This window comes from Phycodurus eques, chromosome 18 (assembly GCF_024500275.1).
Source record: "Phycodurus eques isolate BA_2022a chromosome 18, UOR_Pequ_1.1, whole genome shotgun sequence".
NCBI classification, from domain to species: Eukaryota; Metazoa; Chordata; class Actinopteri; order Syngnathiformes; family Syngnathidae; genus Phycodurus; species Phycodurus eques.
In genome coordinates this window covers 13,125,975-13,145,508 of record NC_084542.1, presented here as the reverse complement: position 1 = coordinate 13,145,508, position 19,534 = coordinate 13,125,975, and the positions used below count along the sequence as shown (strand labels likewise).

At 41.8% G+C, this 19,534-nt stretch overlaps 2 protein-coding genes across 2 annotated transcripts; one reads left to right on the top strand and one right to left on the bottom strand.

The window, feature by feature from the left end:
• The first annotated feature begins 13,423 nt into the window (after window positions 1-13,423).
• Window positions 13,424-15,506, top strand: fkbp3 (FKBP prolyl isomerase 3). The gene is made up of 7 exons (XM_061704905.1): window positions 13,424-13,540; window positions 13,731-13,832; window positions 14,394-14,495; window positions 14,577-14,712; window positions 14,896-14,963; window positions 15,031-15,128; window positions 15,237-15,506. Exons 1-7 carry the CDS (start codon window positions 13,436-13,438, stop codon window positions 15,289-15,291), a joined length of 666 nt encoding a protein of 221 aa, XP_061560889.1. The 5' UTR covers window positions 13,424-13,435; the 3' UTR covers window positions 15,292-15,506.
• Window positions 15,507-15,917: 411 nt separating this feature from the next.
• On the bottom strand, window positions 15,918-19,209 carry faua (FAU ubiquitin like and ribosomal protein S30 fusion a). Its single transcript, XM_061704906.1, has 5 exons — window positions 19,126-19,209; window positions 18,275-18,356; window positions 18,049-18,193; window positions 17,830-17,885; window positions 15,918-16,121 (listed from the first exon to the last, which is right to left on the bottom strand). The coding sequence occupies exons 1-5, from the start codon at window positions 19,191-19,193 to the stop codon at window positions 15,996-15,998; spliced, it is 477 nt and encodes a 158-aa protein (XP_061560890.1). The 5' UTR covers window positions 19,194-19,209; the 3' UTR covers window positions 15,918-15,995.
• Between the last annotated feature and the right edge of the window lie 325 nt (window positions 19,210-19,534).

The following is a 19,534-nucleotide window of genomic DNA, read 5'->3' as shown; positions in this document are numbered from 1 at the left end:
GAATGGACTGATGGGAATAAATGATTACAATTTCACGCAACACATATTCGAATTTAGGTTATGAATGTTGGTAATCTGCTCATGTTGAGGCTAGCAGGGTTAGGGTTCATTAGTTAGCGTTAGCCGTGCTGGCCCAGCGTGTGGATGCTTGTTGGGTGCAATGCCGCAGTAAACGCAATCAAATAATTCTGTAAGTCATTTTAGGAAAAAAATCAAGCCAATGATTGACTCTTATGTCTCCGGCAGCTCAGTCGGTTGGAATCACAAACCGTCATGTTTTGTTGCAGCATTGCACGCTCAGGTGAATGTAACAGTTCCTTTAGATCCTGGCTTGGCAGATGTGTTAAGGGCACATGGCCGTCCACAAATGCGATTGGCTGGCAACCAGTCCAAAGTGTACCTCGCTTCCCGCTCAGTCGCCTGGGATCGGTGCCGTTCACCAGCAACTCTGAGGAGGAGAATATATAATCATTTCATGTCATTTGACCTCTTCCAAATCTAACGGGAACAATTTGACTCGTCCAAGAGGTTGAAAGGATTTTCTTGGTTCCGTTTCCTAAAACCATTTTTTTTTTTTTTTTTTTTTATTCTGTTTCCTAAAATGGGTTATTTTAGTGCAGGCTCTAAGCTCTGAGTAGCCATTTGAATCCCTCATAAAGTTATAAGTACGACTTTGTCTCAAAAACACTGAAGGCAAATGTTTCCAAAACTAACCCGGATACACCGAGACGCTGGATAAAGCTGTGTGTCTGTCTGTGCCATCAGCATAGGACAGTTTGGGCTTTGCAGTTTTTGTAAGCATATCATTCCTGTGCCCATGGCTTGCCAATTGACACTGGAGCAGTTTTGCAAAATTGCACCTTTTCTGTCCCTGACTGCATTTAAGTGCCAGTTTGAGAAGCTTTATGGCCATCACACTCCAACGAGGCCAATGATGACGCTTTGCCCATACTGACTTCAGGTTGTTGAACATCATAGTCTTCGCTTGAAGCCTTTGAACAACGTGAAGTTGAGCTCCTGTCGCGAGGAATTTGCCGTGGGTAGCGGTAATTGTACTATGCGTTGGCTCAATGTAACAGCAATGAAGCTTCTCAAATTGGAACTGCAGTTGGATTGTCAATTTGCAAGCCATAGGCAAGAAATCATATGTTTGCAAGAATTCACGTCTTTCTGAGTCTCATAGGGAACTAAATAAAAGGTCTTGAATATTTTTAGGTTTAAGACCATTCGGATTTTGCTTTGTAGATAAAATTAAAATACTGTACATTTGACTCCCAAGAAGCTTGTGTTAAGATTTTTGGACCAATGTGATGTGGTCCAGTTTCCTGGTACCAGTAAGAACTGGAACAGCAACATTCAGGATCAGTTGCAGCAGTTGCATTGATTTTTTTTTTCGTTCAGATCGTGGCTAATCGTTCACACCCTCGATTATCGTCGTATTTTAAGCAATGGTTTTTCTATGGATTTTTAACAGTGTACTTACTGTAATGTTTTTTTTTAAAAATTAGTTTAAGTATGTTTTAATAAGTGTGGATGTGTTTAAAGTGTGTAGTATGGGTAGAACTAGAAAAGATATGAAGTTTATTTATATGGTCTCTCTATATGGCCGATTTTCAGGCGCTATACGGCGGGTTCACTGTTGGACATTTTTTTCTAAAAGCCGTCAATGACGAGCGTTCCACTGCGCTAAAAGCCCTTCCTAAAGTTGTCGAACAATGTTATCTCCGCGGACGCCAGTTTCTTAATTTACTCAACCGCAGTCTCGCGGCCATGTTTCCTGTCCAAATTTTTAAAAAAAAGAACCCCTCGCAGCCGGAAAGCGGCAGCGCTCAGCCTACAATTAAAATAACCTTTACAGTAATTAAGCGGAATCAAATTAAAGCGCACAGCGCTTCCTCCGAGGAGAGCCCAGCGTGTGTAATTGGAAATATCGTAATGGCCGGCGCGATTAAATACGCATTAGCGGAGCGGCGCGCCTATCAGTCAGTCAGCGACGATCTGATGGTAATGTCGCTTTTAAGGCTGGCGGAGGTCGCCCGTCGCGGAGCGTGTCCTCATGATCCATGCCCAAACAAATAACGTTGATCGTGATCACTGATATCGTCGCTGTTAAAGGGGAAATATCATGGAAATGTGGATTTTAACCAGGGCGGTATAGCGTTGGAGTGGGTAGTCTGCCTTCTTTATAACAGTCGGAAAATCGTACATTACGATGATTATTTGTCTCCAGCTCACCATCAAGTGTGAAATGAAACAACCATGTACATTTTTATTTATCTTCCTATTTCTGAAAATGTCCTTGAGCAAATCTTACGTACTTCCGCTTGGGTGTAATTCGCAGATCCGTGAGGAAAAAAATCACTTTCTATGCACTCCGCAGCGCAGGAAAAAAAACACTCAGGGTAATCTTTCAGAAACATGCGCTAATCTGTTTTTCTTTTTCCTAACTTGCTCAAACCATCCCAATTTATCGGTGCGTGCGGACCCGGCCTTACTTGTGGATCATGCATCACGATCAAGCGCCATGCAAACAAATCAAGAACCACGTTGAACTCAAGTGCGGGTCAAGTCAAGACGCGTCGTCGCCATTTTGTTCACGCCAGCTCTGTGTGTGTATTAACCTCGGCGCGCACTCGCGCACGTACAGTATGATTTATAATTCAAGCGCAGGTGGGAGATGGGAAATTAAAAATGGATTTGAGGGGAGCGCCTCGGAGATGATTTCTTTTCAATGTCTGATTTCCCACCACGCTTCTGCGCCGTTTTCTTGTTTCTCGCTGGTGAAGCAGTCGGGTGTAAACGTGTTTTCATGGTCAGATGCGCACGTGCGTGCGTGACGCTAAGACACACCAAAACACGTTCACACCACTCATAGTGTCATGTCTCAAAAAACCCACGCAGAATAATTGTTGGAATTACAACCCTAACTCTGTGTTGCGTTGCTCATTTAAGACCCTAACCAACCATTGAAAACTGAAATTTAAGACCCAGCATTTGTGTGATCACATATTCGAGACTTGAAACCCTAATTTGAAACCCTAACATTGGCTTCAAACCTAATGTTAAACTCCCAACACTTTTTTAAAGCCCTTACCCTGTCTTGAAACCTGAATTTGTAACCCTTACCCAGATTGAAACCCCAATTTGAGGTGACTTTTTTAAAACCACAATCACGCTTAAAATCCTATTTTAAAACCTCAACCCTGTCTTGAAACCCTGCATTTAAATCCCAGTCCTTGTTTGAAACCATAGACCAGCCTCGAAGCCCTAATTTCCAACCCTAACCCCAATAAAGTTTTGCAAACCACTCAAAATGATAAGCCCTCAAGCAAAACGCGATCAGAAAAGCATCCTGGACACACGTGAAGGGAAAAACCTGGGGATCGAGGAGACGGCACCGAATAAGGCGCGAGCTCCTCCACTATCAACCCCCAACACCCCCCCCCCCCCCCGATCGTTTGACCTCGACCCGAGGCGCCCCACCCTCACAAGGACGCTAAGTCCTTCCGCCCTGGCGTCCCGAATACTGCCGGTGTAGGAAGGCCCGATAAGACATGATGAATGCGGATTGTTCGCGGCGTGACAGCCTCATTCGTTTACAGTGCCACGTCGCCACTTTGATATGCCAGCCAGGCCCGTTCGGTGTGTGCGGTGTGGAGAACAGGCGACGAGCAAGTGTGTTTAAAAAAAACAATCAAAAAGACAAAAGCACGCGGGTAAATATTCACACACGCGACAAAAGAGAGAGTGCACTCGTCGCCTCGCTATCAGATGTTGATTTTTTTCCACCCCGTAGGCAAGCAGGTGGCGAGCAAATTGGAACGTGAGTTGGGACAACAAAGTACGGCGAGAACGGAGCAGAGCGATCGAGGCGTCGCTCGCGTCTGGCTAATCTGCCGGCAGACGGATTTTATGCCACGCAGAAGCTTCGTCTGATACTCTCCGTGGTAACGCAGCCGCGGGGACTCGTTTTCGGCTCGCGCTCAGGAAGGACAGGAACAGGAAGTTTCAAAATTGCAAGGGTAAGGATTTCAATGTAGGGTTTCAAGTCAGGGTTAGGGTTTCAACACTTGGTTTGGGTTTAGGGTTCGGGTTTTACACAAGGGTTAGGATTTCAAAACAGGATTAGGGTTTCAAACAAGGGTTAGGATTTCAAGTTAGGATTTTAGGATAAGGGTTTCAAATTTTGGTTTCAAATCAGGGTTACGTTGTCAAGCCTGTGTAATGGTTTCAAAGTAGGGTTCCAAACTACGGTTAGGGATTCAAGCCTGCGTTAGGGTTTCAAGTGAGGATTACAAAGTGGGATTTCAAGCCAGTGTTAGGTTTTCAAATTATTTTCACGCCCATTTTATATTCATTCTAACCTCAGGCCTATTTTGACTTTGGCAACAGGAAATAAGTATCGCTTCATCGACGCACTGCGCTGACACGCAGGGACTCTCACCCCGGCAATTAATGATGAATTAGCATAGCATCAATATTAAAGAACAAGAGAGATGCTAATGGGCTGCAATTGGTTGAAATATTCAACGAGAGGAGCTCCGTTTGTGTGATGCGGGACCACGGTGTCTCTCCGTCGGGCGGGAAGGTGGTGGTCCCGGCTGACTGGGACGTCACGGAGGGGGCGGCTCGTGAAAATTTAATGGAGGCTCATCGTTACGCATAAACCGAGCGCTCCTAAATGACGACCCCGCCTGGCACCTCGCTCGCTCGCTCGGCCCGGTGTCCTGAATAAATCATTTCCTGCCAGCCAGGGGCCCGCGAGCTGTTCTGCAAGTCCTGGAGCTCCCGGAGTTCACCAAAGAAGATCCTCCATTACTAAGCTCGCAGGGGAGCAAGAGCACCACATCGGGAATCGACTAATCTGGTCTGGATCCCGAAATCCTGAAGGCCGCAGGGTTAGGCTAAATTGACTAACCTGCCTGTAGAGCGGAATCTCGGTTTTCGTATGCACTGCTTTTCATACGATTGAGTTTTCGATGATATTTTTTGTCTACATTTTTTTCCGGTTGCGGATGTACTCACATCCGCTCGGCTGTCGTAGAAAAACAAAAAGAGTGGTTCAGCCATTCATTTCCCAGGTTCATCCGAAGCATTTCCTAAATTGTGGATAAAGGGCTTAACAGATGGCAAGGCGTATCCCACAATGCAAGCTTTTATTAACAACTCAAAGCAATAACCCTTTCGGCCTGCTCGGCAACACTCATGGCAACATCTGTGTAACACATCCCATCAAAAGTCAGACCTTCAAAATAAAAACATGCATTATATTAACAAAGTTTCGCCACTATCTTGAGCCACATGGTGACTTATTAAAAGTCACACTCAATAAACAAGCACAAAATAGTTGGAGTATGACTGCTCATAAGCCACTTTGAGGACTAAGAAGTGCTGTTAAACTGTTATTTTACTACGTGCTTTGATTTTAAACGCCTGAGTTTTCACAGGACGTTCCGACAACGTTGTCCCAAATTACCCGAGTGTTGCCGAGCAGACCGGGAGGGTTGTCCATTCCGTGTAGCTTTCACACAGAACAGCGACATTCTCCCCATTCCGAGTCCGTACCGAACGCACAGAACCGTGGCTTTCCTCCCCATTCTGTGTCGGTACACTTCACACAGACCGGTGACAAAAAGCAGAGGAAGCTGCGCTTCCTGTCACTAGCCAATTGCTCCCCACTTGTCCAGGTCGACACATGCGAGCGCGGTCGTCCTTCTGTCTCTGCGGGAGCTCAGCAGTCGTCCCGTCACAGATCCGCACCTGCCATTACTCACCAAGTGCCAAATGAGTCGGCGAAGGGAGCGTAGCTGCGATCCAAACAGGGGCAGCGAGGTGACGAGTTGTGTTGGGTTTTGAAGGTTTTAGTTTCTTTTTTTCAAAAAGCGAGCATTCAGGCAGAGAATCTATTGCTTTTTATCATCACCGCGCACACATAAAACGCTCCATTCACTTTTTTTTTCTTTTCACGCGGCGCCAAAGAAGAACCCATGTTATCTGGTGGCTGTTAGAGAAAGCGGCGAAGGGGACCCGTACAAGAACAACAAGCGGAAGGTCGCGGGGTCGGAAGCTGCCGACAATCGCGTTCGCTTCAGCTGGGGAAGTCAAAACGACAAATGTCCCCGTCAACTTTCTGCGCTCACAAACAGCAACGGAGTCCATTCAGTAACTTTAATGGACTTTTGAACGTGTTTTTTTGTGCTGAGCCAGGGCACAGTCAAAGCCAAATTGAAATATAGTATGAGTTCAAGCCCTGGATTTCACCCCCAAATGGCGGCTCCAAACCAAAACGTTCGACTTCCCGTTCAATATTTCCGAGCGTGGGTCCTTGAGACTTTTCCGTGCGTCCTGCTGTGGTAGACACATCCGCCCCATTTCCCGTCGATTGGGGCTCATGTTTTTCTCCGACTTTGATTACGCAGTGCTTAACTCCCTGAATTTGGCCATCTTTGCTGCGCAGAGGTACGCGGGTCTATTGGGGAGCAACGAGATGGCGGCAGCAGAGGTGAGATAAGCTTCATTAGGGAACAAAGCCTCATCTCCATTTTAACCTTCCGCTTTCCTGGCCAGCGAAGGACTTGCCAGCGAGGCGCGCCGCGGAATGCCGATGAACGCCGGCCAACCTCGCTCCGGGTCAGCATGAGAAGAACTTTTCCAGTTCTTTGTCGCACAAGCCCAACTCCCTTGGCTAACTTTTCTTAAGGGTTGATGAGACACTCGGTAGGAGACGTTTGTCACTGGCTACTCGGTACCAATGTGTCATCATAACACTTGTTGCCTTACTTGTTGTAATTTTGTTATCATTTTGCTTCCAACTTTTTTTTTTTTTTACCACTTTTGTTATCGCTTGTTTCCACTTTTTTTTCCACTCTCCATTTTTTTCATTACCTCTTTTGCTGTCACATTTACCTTTTTTTTTTTTTTTTTTATGTTACATTTGTTATGACTTGGGTTGCTGCTTTTCTTATCACTGTTGTTTCCCCTTTGTTACCACTTAAGTCATCACTTTTGTTACCAATTTCATTACTATTTTTGTTGTCACTTCAGTTACGAATTTGGTCTGACTTTGGTTGCTCTTCTTATCACATTTGTTGCCCTTTTTGGTTACTGCTTTTGTTACCACTTTTATCGCTTACTGTCAATTGTTTAAATCACTTTTGTTACCACTTTTAGGACATTGGTTGCTCCTTTGTCACTTTTTCTTACCACTTTGTTGTTTTGCTATCACTTTTGTTATCACTTTGGTTTCGCCTGTTGTCACAATTTTTGTATCACATTTGTTATGTCTATCACTTTTTTACCACTTTTATTGTCACATTTCTTAGTACTGTATTTTTGTTATCATTTACATGCTTTTGTTAATACTTTTGTTACCACTTTTAAGACTTTGGTAGCATTTTGTCTTATCACATTTGTTACCTTTTTGCTATCACTTTGGTTTTCGCCTGTTGTCACTTTGTTGTGTCACTTTTGTTTTCATGTCTCACTTTTTTTTACCACTTGTGTTGTCACATTTCTTATTACTGTACTTTTGTTGTCACTTATTTACATACTTTTTCTTTTATTGATTTTGCTCCCACTTTTGGGACTTTGGTTGCTACTTTGTTATCACTTTGTCTTGCCACTTTTGTTACCATTTTTGTTAGCACTTTTGTTTATTCACAATTTTCTTTGAACCTCTGCCATCACATTTGTTGTCTACGTTTAACGTTTGCTAACACTTTTGTTATCGATTTTTCTGCCATTACTTGTTGCAACTGTTTTACCACTTGGTATCCACAGTTTGCTGCCACTTCCTGTCCAATTCTGATCTGTCCCAGTTCGGCTGTATTAAAAGGACTCGGCAGTGCTCACTGGGGACCCCTTGCGGCAGTTCTGAGCCAATGAACGGCAACGTTCATTGGCTCCTCTTTTGTCAAAGAGGAGCATTAAGCTGCGGTGCAGCAGGTGAAAAATCCCCAACTGCGGTTTGCGGTCTCTTCTTTTCCCGGTAAGCCGCAGTGGCTTTGGAGGTTTTGAGCCCCCAGATCTTCGATGTCATTGTGGGCCCACGCCCGCCTTGACGCGCCTAATCTCCCGGCCGCATGCCGTCAAATCAGCTTCAAAGCTCTGAGGCCAAGAAAAAAGGTGGGAAAGTCGTTCACCTTAAAAGAAGAACAACAAAAAAGAAAAGCTTCCGAGTCATCACAAAGCGTCCTCGGCACGCACCCGAGTAACAGTTAACATTTTTGTTACCACTTTTTTTGTCATTAGTTTTCTTACCATTTTGTCATTTTCACTTTTCCTATCCATTTTTGTTATTACAACACTTTTGTATTCAAAACTTTTGCTATCATTTTTGTTACCCCTCTGCAATTTTTTACTATCACCGTAGTTGTCACTTGTTTTCACTTTTGATAACTCTTTAGTTATCATTTCTACTATCACTGTTGTTTTCATATTTGTTATCAGTTTTACGGTCACCGTTGTTGTCACTTGTTTTCATATTTGCTACCACTTTTGTGGCAACTTATGCTACCCCTTTTGTTACCACTTTTGTTGTCGCTCTTCTTTTTTCTTCCTTTTAAGGTGAGTGGTTAAAAGAAAAAAGCTCCAAAATCAACAGAAGGCTGTCCTCGTGCCGGCTGTCCGCGGCCTGCTTGTCATCTGTCTCTTTGCTAAATTAGAAAGCAAAAAAAGTGAGAAAGCTGAATTTCAAGCCAGCGGAGTTGCCGGCGCTCGCGCTTTGATCCGTCAGCAGGCAGACGTGCGAGACCCACGTTGCCGTCACTCTCATGGCAAATGACTCTTTCCAATGGTTTTGTTTACGCAGACAATACTTAGACTTCAAACGTCATCAATCATCACGCGTGTTAAATCTTATCACTTTTGTTCCCATTTTTGTTGCCATTTTCTGCTTTTCTAACCAATTTCCTTGTCACATTAGTTGATGCTTCTGTTGCCACTTTTATCACTTTGTTTCCACCTGTATTATCAATTTGTTGCCACTTGTTATTAATCTTGTCACCGCTTTTGGTTTCACTTTTGTCAACACACTGTATTTTTTACCCATTTTATTACTTTGGTTACCAAATGTTATCATTTTTGTTGGCGCTTTTGTTGCCTGAGCTGTGATCGTTTTTGTTATTACTTTTATTGCCACTTTTGTTCTCGCCTGTGTTACCACTTTAATTACATTTTTCATTATCACTTTTATCGCATTTGTGATTTATTTTAGTTCACACTTTTGTGATCAACGCACTTTCGTCACCTTTCTTACTACTTTTGTTATCGTTCTCATTTTTGTTATCAATTTTGTTGCTACTTTTAGTACTACATTTCTTATCACTTTTGCCAGCAGTATTGTTACCGCCTTTGTTACTTTGTTACTCATTAGTTATACCACTTTGGTTACTTTTTTAATCACTTTTTTTTTGCCACTTTTGTTTGAGCACGCATTTGTTACAACTTTTGTCAGCACTTTTGCTTCCCCTTTTGTTATCATTTCTGTTAGCACTTTTTATTAACACTTTTTGCTATCAATTTTCTTTTCTTTTCTTTTTTGTTGCCATGTACTGTCAGTACTTTTGCTAACAATTTTGTGATCCACATCTTCAAGAACATTTGTTACCTTTTGTGGTGTCACTAACAGATTTTTATAACGCTAAAAGAAATGAGTGGGTAACGACATGCGGCTCATCCGCTAAACTAAAAATGCTCATAACTCTGCACAAACCTAGGAATTGTGATGATGATGATCGTTGTTGTTTTTTTTTCGGTTTTTTTTTTTGCTGCTTTTTTTGTGAATTAATGACAAAAAGTCACACATTAGGCCATTTTTTTAAATACAGTTTGTGTATTGGAGCTTGCTCAAATTTACAGGTGTACCAAATGTTTTGGTAGGTGAGCGTAGTGAAAAGCAAAGAAACATGGCGTAGTGCAAATATGAAAGCAGGTTTCATATGTGAGCCTCTAAAGATGTCAAATGCAAAGCAGTCCTTCCTGTCCAACACAGTCTTGTCAAAACTTGGAATGCAGCGTTCGCTCTCAAGATTGGATTCCATTTGTGAGCCTCCATTTTTAAAAAGTGCTAACACACACACACATACACATACACATACACACACACACAGGGGTTTTTGTGTAATTGAAAATTGCTTTGGAATTCCATCTTCATCCCTTGGTTTCCATCAGCAGGACGTGTAAGATGTATCAGCGAAGCGGCTTGCTGATAAGAAAACATGTTTATTCTGCTTAGTATTTATGAAACACCTCCACATGGCTTTTTTTTCTTTCTTCCTCCTCCTCACAGGAATAATCTCGCCTGTTAGTGCATAGAATAATAAAAAGATGGGACGAGGACAGAGGAACGAGTGTCATGGCAGTCACGTTCCCATTGTGGACTTTGTTGGGAATGTCGCGTTCGAATGGCTTTTTTTGTTTTGAAGTTGAAGGATGCGAAGAACACGAAGAAAGAGAAATCTCGGAAAAGAGACGGCAGTTTCTGCAAGGCTGCCTGCGTGCGCTCTGACAAGAATGCGGCAGTCGATGGCATGAAATGTTTTTTTTCGACTCGTCTTGTTAACTAACATCTTTCGGGTTACTTGAACCAGGAAGAAGCCTGCTCAGGTGGGGTACAACTTTTGATGTCACTTAAACATTCCTATTTCAATGTACCCATTTTAGTTGGAAAAACGTATTTTGGTAGAAGAAAGTGTGGATCCTCTCTTAGACATGGTCTCAATCTTACGTGATAGTTGTTCTTTCTTTTTCGCTTGTATACACACGAGAGAGGCTGTGTGATGATTCCCTATGGTTGCTAATGCTAATATATTATCTCGGAGAGTGAAATGCTCATTGCAATCAATGTAAATAAGGTCCGAGGTTGAAATGCTAACTGGGAAATGTTTGGTATTTTAAGTTGAATTCAAGTGTGAACTGGAGAGTCTTTAACGGTGTCCGCCCATGTTCATGCTAAAACAGAGTCTTCGTGAGGTGACGTGCTTACGAATGGTGAAAACAATGCTAACGCTAATCTTGGCTCCCCGTGTGTTTCAGGGTCGATTTTAAGGTTCTTTTACATGCCTAGAAAGAGTAACACAGATGCATTATTGGCCTTGAGAGTGTTGATGGAGAAGGTCAGAGAAGGTCAGAAGGAGCGACATTGTGTCGTGTGTAGATATTGAGAAAGCCTATGACAGAGTACGTGCAGAGAGGAACTGCTGTGCTGCATGTGGAAGTCTCGAGTGGCAGAGAAGTACAGTATGTTAGAATAGTACAGGACATTTATGAGGGGAGCAGAACAGCGGTGAGGTGTGCTGTAGGTGTGACAGAGGAATTTAAGGTGGAGGTGGGACTGCATCAGGGATCAGCCCTGAGCCCCTTCCTGTTTGCGGTGGTGATGGATAGGCTGACAGATGACTTTAGACCGGAATCTCCGTGGGCCATGATGTTTGCATCACGGTCCACGGGGATTCCAGTCTTAGCGGCTAACAGTCAGAAAGGTGGAGGCATGCACTGGAAAGGGGAGGAATGAAGATGAGCCAAAGTAAGACAGTATTTATGTGCATGAATGATAGAGGCGGAGGGGGGAAGTTGAGGCTACACGGAGAAGAGATAGCGAGGGTGGAGGACTTTAAATACTTGGGGTCAACAGTCCAGAGCAATGGTGAGTGAGGTCAGGAAGTGAAGCAAAGAGTCCAAGCAGGTCGGAACAGGTGGAGGAAGGTGTCAGGTGCGTTATGTGACAGAAGAGTGTCTGCTAGGATGAAGGGCAAAGTTTATAAGACAGTGGTGAGGCTCAGCCATGATGTATGGATTAGAGACAGTGGCACTGAAGAGGCAACAGGAAGCAGAGCTGGAGGTGGCGGAAACGAAGATGTTGAGGTTCTCTCTAGGAGTGACCAGGTTTCATAGGATTATACATGAGCTCATCAGGGGGGGGCAAGGTTCGATGTTTTGGAGACAAAGCTAGAGAGAGCAGACTTGGATGGTTTGTACACATCCAGAGGGGAAATAGTATATTGGTAGAAGGGTGATAAAGATGATCTATTTGTGATCTATTTATTTTACATATACAATACAGTACAGTACATCAACTTGCATCCAAGGTGTGAAATTTTGCCTTCAGCAATACAACACAACACCCACATACATGGTTGACTCATTAGCGCATAAGCACAACTTAAACTTTTTTTTTTAAAGAAATTTGTCTATCTACGTTTTTTGTATGATACACTTTTGTTGAGTATTAATTTTCCCTCATGTCAAAGCATATTGCCATTTCTTTATAATGAAACTTTTTTCTTCTTCCGTGCAGCCTGTCAGTAGCGTGCGCATATTGCCCCCGTGTGGCGTTAAAATGTAACCGCATTAGGGGAAACTACAACTTCAACCGCACAATATTGATCCATCCATCCATCCATTTTCTGAGCCGCTTCTCCTCACACGGGTCGCAGGCATGCTGGAGCTCATCCCAGCTATCATCGGGCAGGAGGCGGGGTCCACCCTTGAACTGGTTGCCAGCCAATCGCAAGGCACAATATTGATGACAAATTTAAAATTATTTTATGAATACAATTTTTGGATTGAACATGATTTTATCCTCAAAAGCTAGTTTTTTTTAAATTTTATTTTTAAATCTTTTCCACCAGGCAACAACAGGGACACATAATAACGGTCAGTCAGCTATACAGCAGAACCCCTAATATCAAATCCGAGATTCGTCTCTAAATTTGTACAAGATGGATAGCAAGGATTGTGGTATTTTTTTTTATTTCTTTATTTTGTGTGTGTGCGTGACGGGGTGTTGCTTTTGTTATGTTACTTTTTTTTCTTAAAAAATAGAAAATAGAGAAAAGAAATCTAAGATACATTATTCTTAAAAAATAAAAGTATATTAAAAATATTTTGTATCTCGAGAATCTTAATTTCTTGAAAAGGAAATACTACTTGAAAAACAGAATATTAATTACTGAACAGGGGAAACAAAAAAATTAAACAATTTTCACAAAAATAAATCAGCCTTCTTGAAAAACGTTGCTTAAACGTTTTCTTTATTACTATTTTTTTTATTATTGAACAAAATAAATTCTCCCGAAAGTACACTTCCTCGAAAATTATTTTAAAATATTTTTTAAATAATAAAACAATTATCGAGAGAAAAAAAATTCGAGAAAGGATTTTTTTTAATCAAAATTTATAGAAGAGAAAAGTTCGAGTCGGATTACAATTAGCCACTAGATGGCAGCGACAGCATTTCAGCCATCTTTATTTACTTCCTCGCTCCCCGATTTTACTCATTTATAATTATTTCCTTTTTTCATTTCTAAATACATATAGCGCATCAATATGAGTATTTCTATAATAACAAATGTGACATCTAGAACAATGATTTTTTTACGTGTTTTCGTTTTTACATGCCTGACCGAGGTCATAGGTCGTCAGCGGTCCACTCAAAATGGCGGACGAACCAGCGCGAGAGTGGAGCGATGAGCAGCTCAAAAGTGACGATTTGCCCAAAAAAGACCTGATAAAGTTCATTCAGGACAATGCGGCGCATTCGGTACGTTGTCAACGGAGTATCTCGAAGCCGCTGTTGTCATTTTGAAACGTGCACTTTGGTGGGAATATGCCTTTCGCGCGATGTAGCCCCACGAGGCGGTAATCAGTGTTTGCAAACAAAGTGGCTCCTTTACGTCACATATACAACCTCATGCGGTTTCACGTAATAACATTCCCATTCTGTGTTTCAGTTCCTCAACGAGCACAAATTGCTGGGAAATATCAAGAATGTGGCCAAGACAGCAAAGAAGGAGCAGCTCGTTGTTGCCTACAACGAGCTATTTGCCAGCAAAGTGAGTGACGTCATAATGACGCAGTCTCCACATTGAGATTTAATTAAGCAATGCTGGATAAGTACATTACATAGTCACAACTATTAGCTGAATTACAAACACTGTTATGGGGGTTTGAGCAACAAATTGGTTAGCTGGTTTGTCTTTATCTTCAGTAGATGCAGGTGAATTAAACATGTATTCATATTGTGCATGTGAGAGGGGCTACAAGGACGAGAGGCAGAATAACCCCAGGACTGGTCTCCAACCAATCACAGGGCACATGTGGACACATTTTGAGTTTTCAATGAATCTCCACAATTTTTGGGAACTAATTGACATCCCTGAAAGTTATTATAAGTTTGATGGGGGTTTTGCCATGTTACAGCTCACAATAACCGTTCATTGTCTGAATTAAAAACGCACTGTTGAGATTGTTTTAAGTAGTGGACTAAAAAGTATAATTCTTACCTTTTCTAGTGATGACACCCAGAACCTCAGAACTGTGATGCAAACGTGTTAAACACCGTGCTTGAAATGAAAGGAAATGAGCGAATAAATGATCACACTGCTGTTTTGTAGCGATTTAAAGGCACAGAGCCCGTGGAAGAAGCGACGAAGCAGATGAAAGCCGTTAAAATCGACGACAAGCCCAAAGAGCTCAAGGCGGAAGTTGTGGACGAGGTAAAGACCGAGCACTTGGCGGCTCGTATTTTATTTTTTTGTACAATACTCCTAATAATTGCAAATGTTGCTTACCCTCAGGGTCCGCCCAGGTTCACCAAATCGACGCTGAAAAAAGGCGACAAGACAAACTTCCCGAAGAAAGGAGACACAGTGAGCTGCTGGTATACCGGGACGTTGGAGGATGGGACCATCTTTGACACCAACATTCCTTCAGGTGCTTGGCGTAGCCAAAACAGGCCTCGGTTTTATATAGAGAATGCAGTCGAACCAATAAGGTCCCAACACAATTTGTTCTCAAAATACTGAATTACAGGGTCACACCATTGGGCAATTAAATTTGATGAACCACTGTTTCCATTTTGATGATGACGAAAATGACTGACTCTGATCTCTGCAGCGGCCAGAAAGAAAAGGCAAACCAAGCCGCTGAGCTTCAAAGTGGGCTTGGGTCGAGTCATCCGAGGGGTACGTCCATTATTCGACTTCTTTTGCTCCCCATGTGGAGTTAACGCCATCTGTCGCCCTCCCGCAGTGGGACGAGGGCCTGTTGACCATGAGCAAAGGGGAGACGGCCCGCCTGGAGATCGAACCAGAGTGGGCGTACGGGAAAAAGGGCCTCCCCGACTCCAAGTATCTTTTTTTTTTAATTTTATTTAGATGGATTTTAAGGGTCCTGACTCAGTCGCTTCAATTTGCCTTGTTTTTACTGTCCACCTGCTCCTTAACTCTGACTTTCAGAATTCCACCCAACGCCAAGCTGATCTTTGAGGTGGAGCTGGTGGCTGTGGATTAAAGAAGGAAAACTGGGAAGTTCACCCAAAAAAAAAAAAAGTTGTGGTTTTTTTTTTTTTCCATTTTTCTGTGCATTGTATGTTGTTTTACAGGAATCCCAAATGTGTAACCGTTTTGTTCCTTTTTATGTTGTCAAAATGTAATGCCCTACTTTTGGGGAAAATCTTTTTGCTTGCGTAAAATATAACTTACAGACAAGACTTCTGTTGTTTTTCCTCTCATTATTTTACACACATTAAGGTTGACTTGACTAAACATGCTTTAAAACATTTTTTTGTGTGCTCCCTCCACATTACTCCTCTGGCTGCTGTCAGCAATTGATTTTGCTTATTGAAAAGGGACACGCGAAGATACTTAGAAAACTTAGTTTTGTGCATGTAATATACCATATTTGTCAGTGCTTTTGATGTAGTTCAGATGAACAGCGAGTGTTTTGGGCAGACGAGGGTGTGTGTACATCACAAATCTGTGCCCTTCAAAGACATCAAACTGACTGACAAGATCAGTGAGTTTACGCTGCACTCACATTTGTGTGATACCTATCGATTTTTAGCCACATTAGCATTTAGATTCAAATATTCAAGCAGTTTAACCTAATTTTACTAATAAAGACGCGCTACTACTATGTGCAGAATTAAATGTTTTATTAACAGCAGGAAAGCATTTGAACTCTGCTAAAATGGCTCGGTATGGTCATCGCACACTCTAGGAGTTGGCGTTGGGTCCCTTCTTCTTGCCAAATGTGGGCACCACGTTGACGAAGCGTCGGTTGTACTGGATGCGACGCTTGGCGCGGCCAGTCTTCTTCTTCTTCTTCTCCTGCTTGTCAACCTGGCAAATAAATGCAAGACTTGTAAAGTTGTCCCTAACCATCACGTTTAAGACATATCCAAATACTGCGGGCTTACAATAACACATTTCCCCCTAATATTTTTGACTACGTAAAAGCATTCCCAGTGTGATTAAAGACGTTCTTTCCAAAGAAAAAACTAAAAAAATTGTTTTTTTAGGTCTGTAGATTTAACGCTTGAGTGCCATTAACGATGATTAGTCTTCATTTAAGACAATCATGAGCTACTTGTATGCACTCAATTTCAGCAGGCTTCATTTTACCATTTTAAACAAAGTTTGAGTAATTTCAAACCTTTTTATACCCAAATTTTGCCTCATACTAGCATACAATCTTTTGTTAAAATATCAGTAAGCGTTTTTATATTTACAGTTTTACAAAAAAAAAAAAATCATGACTAAAATGTCAAATTATAGTAATTATGTCATTTAATCCAAAATATTTTTGCAATCACTACACTATATTTAACCATTTAGAAGAAAACCTGGGCAATTTCAAGCCAAATTCACATACCTACATGTCAACCTAACATATTTTATTTCTGTTCAGGAATGCAAATAACTATAACTTGACATATTAATCTAGAAACGTTCTTTACTATATATTTGTATTTTTTGTGTTGGACGGTAAATTTGAAAATTGTCAGACAGAAAGATATACAGAGCTGCCAACCTATAAAAATTCACTTCCAGAACAATTTGTCCAAATTTTTCTGAATTTCCATATTTTGTCAAGAACATTTCTGTGCGACAATCACAATCGTTAACAAATTATGGCTTCAACATTTGTCATTTTAATGTTTTTAGTACATCAACCTTTTAACGGTGGACGCCGTTGCAGCCTGAATCAAAGTACGAGTACATGAGATTTCCATTTTGTGCAATGTACTACTTGTACAAATACATGTAAGAAGAAATGTAATTACATCTTCTCTTCAATGCTATATTACATATTTATATTTCCTATAGGAACAATTGCTGCTAAAACAATGCAAATGTCCCCATTGTGGGACTAATAAAGGTTATCTTACATTACAAATATTTACTAACAACAACAATATACTTTTAACATGCCCACGTTCTGAAGTGACAGAATTAATTTCCGGTTCAGATGCGGTGTTCTGTGTCACGATAGTTTAGCAATTAGCATTGACGGCATCTTTGACATCGCCTATCCACTCGCCCTCCCTTCGTGGCACTTTTGTAAGAAGCGTGGTAAGCTTATTCTCTACCATGGAGGCGATGATCAGTGACTTACAATGCATTGACAACGAGAACTTTCGCCTCTGCGGCTTGGCAGCCGGGCGGCATAATAAAATAGCCTGCACCAAGCAGCTGCGCAATGTGGACGCGCCAGTAATTTCAGACGCCGGATTGATTTTTTTTCCCAATATTCGGAACAATCAGTGTTTCGGCTGTAACGAGTCAACGTGCAGTGATTTCTGTAACAAATTAGATTGCTAAAAGATCACATTTTTTGTTAATCATCCTTGGGTCCCTTGAATATGAATAAATCTGCAAATTTTCTAAATTGAAAAGCAGTTAATAAATAAAGAAACATGTTTTATATTACAAACTCACATTGAAATTCATCATATTTTATGTTAAGAACAGTGAAAAGTAAAGAGCTTTGAATGTTGGAGGTGGTTAATACAATTAAAGTGATGTACATTCAGGAAACAATCCTCACCTTGGGGGTCTGGCCCCTCACTTTTCCAGCACGAGCTAGAGAACCGTGGACCTTACCTAGACGGGAGAGGGGGGAAACTCACTTGAATACTGGATGGTGTAAAAAGGTCAAGTCAGTGACTGGGAAATGCCACAACACATGAGGATGTACAGTGAACGCGCGCTATACTGTGGTTCATTCCAAATGATATAAAGTACCGTAGAATAATGCAACACTGACCTCCCAGAAGCCTGCCGGCAACCTCCAAGGTGCAGTGCTCAGAGATGCCGCACGATGCCAACGAAGCATCGTCCTCCAGCGGGCAACCTGCAAGCAGCACCACCTGATCCTCCACCAGGAGACCCTCCAGAGCCTGGACATGAGCCTGAGGGGTGGAAAAACAAACAAATGCTCAAACTCCACTCTGGCTTGCTTACTTAAAATAATTTCTTTAAATTTCAATGACCTTAATCTGGCCCACAGTCTCCTGTCCGGTCAACTCAAGGGTGTGAGTGTTCTGGGCACGCAGGAAGAGCTGCATGTTGATGCTAACAAAGGAATACTCCATTTAAACAAACAATTTACAAATTCTTTCAAACAATTATATGACCTGGATGATAGTTATCACAGCTACAATTAAGTAAAAATATTAAGGAATAAAAATTCACTAATATTACATACATTTAAGAAATAAAATGCTAGGAAGATCAACTAACCTTACAATGTTATTTGCATTTCATATTTGTGCCATATTTTAAGTAAGCCTAGGGACGTATAAAGTGAGATAAATTGTAGGGGAAAGTTGGTTTGGAAGCAAAACACTGTTGCTGTATCGCAAATTACCCCAAAATATTTAATAATTTGTAACAAATTGGAGATATATATATGTTGGTCTTTTTCACACAAAAAAAGTACTGTATAACCAAGGAGAAAAACGCTACACTGATACACCAGGAAATCACTTTTGAAGAGTTAACCCTGTAAAATTGTCACGTTGCCGAAGCTCACTCGGGTTCGTTGGGGAAAATAAACCCAAACTTTCCGCCTTAAATCACTAGCGAAACCGAGAAAATAAACACTTTTCGGGGCAGGGAGCGAGACAAGTCGTGGAGTTGTTGCTGTGAAGCTAATGCTAAGCTAACTCAACGAGGGACATGCGGGAAGAAAAAGAGGAGCCGAAACACAAATTATCATCGGTGTGTTCAATTAAACGTTTAGCTAACGTGCTCAACTGTGCTTTAGGTGCATTTACGACACGTGATAACAGCAGACGACGGGCTAAACGGACTTTTGCCACTCGGTTTGTACAGGCCTTACCTCGTTTTGATGCTAGTCTTTAGACGCGCAGCATAGAAAAGGACGGCACAGGGTACCACACTGCGCATGTGCTGTTATACGTTCTTTACGTAAGGCGCGTGTGAACTGACATAGGATAGACGTAGCCACGCCTATGCGTTGCTGCCATATTGGATGTGGCAAAGTATAAGTCCTGAAACCTTTGTATTTGCCCTACCCAATATGGTGGATGTACCGACGTTTGTCAATGGCCACTTGCCCTTCCCACATCCGAGTATTTTGAAGTTACTATTCAAAATTAAAGGTTACATTTAGTTACCCTTTTTAATTCATTGGTAATACTAGGTGACTTTTAATTAGTTTTAAAATGTATGGCGCATACAAATGTGCTTTACTTTATGAAAAATTGACTTCATGATAATAGTTATGT

What these genes read in the sequence shown, in the direction of transcription:
- fkbp3 (XM_061704905.1), top strand. Translation starts at nt 13,436, where the DNA reads ATGGCGGACGAACCAGCGCGAGAGTGGAGCGATGAGCAGCTCAAAAGT. An exon ending in ACGAGCTATTTGCCAGCAAA is followed by an intron (nt 13,833 to 14,393) that starts GTGAGTGACGTC and finishes GCTGTTTTGTAG; the next exon opens with CGATTTAAAGGCACAGAGCC. An exon ending in TGACACCAACATTCCTTCAG is followed by an intron (nt 14,713 to 14,895) that starts GTGCTTGGCGTA and finishes TGATCTCTGCAG; the next exon opens with CGGCCAGAAAGAAAAGGCAA.
- faua (XM_061704906.1), bottom strand. Translation starts at nt 19,193, where the DNA reads ATGCGCAGTGTGGTACCCTGTGCCGTCCTTTTCTATGCTGCGCGTCTA. An exon ending in AGACTGTGGGCCAGATTAAG is followed by an intron (nt 18,194 to 18,274) that starts GTCATTGAAATT and finishes TCCACCCCTCAG; the next exon opens with GCTCATGTCCAGGCTCTGGA. An exon ending in TGAGGGGCCAGACCCCCAAG is followed by an intron (nt 16,122 to 17,829) that starts GTGAGGATTGTT and finishes TTTATTTGCCAG; the next exon opens with GTTGACAAGCAGGAGAAGAA.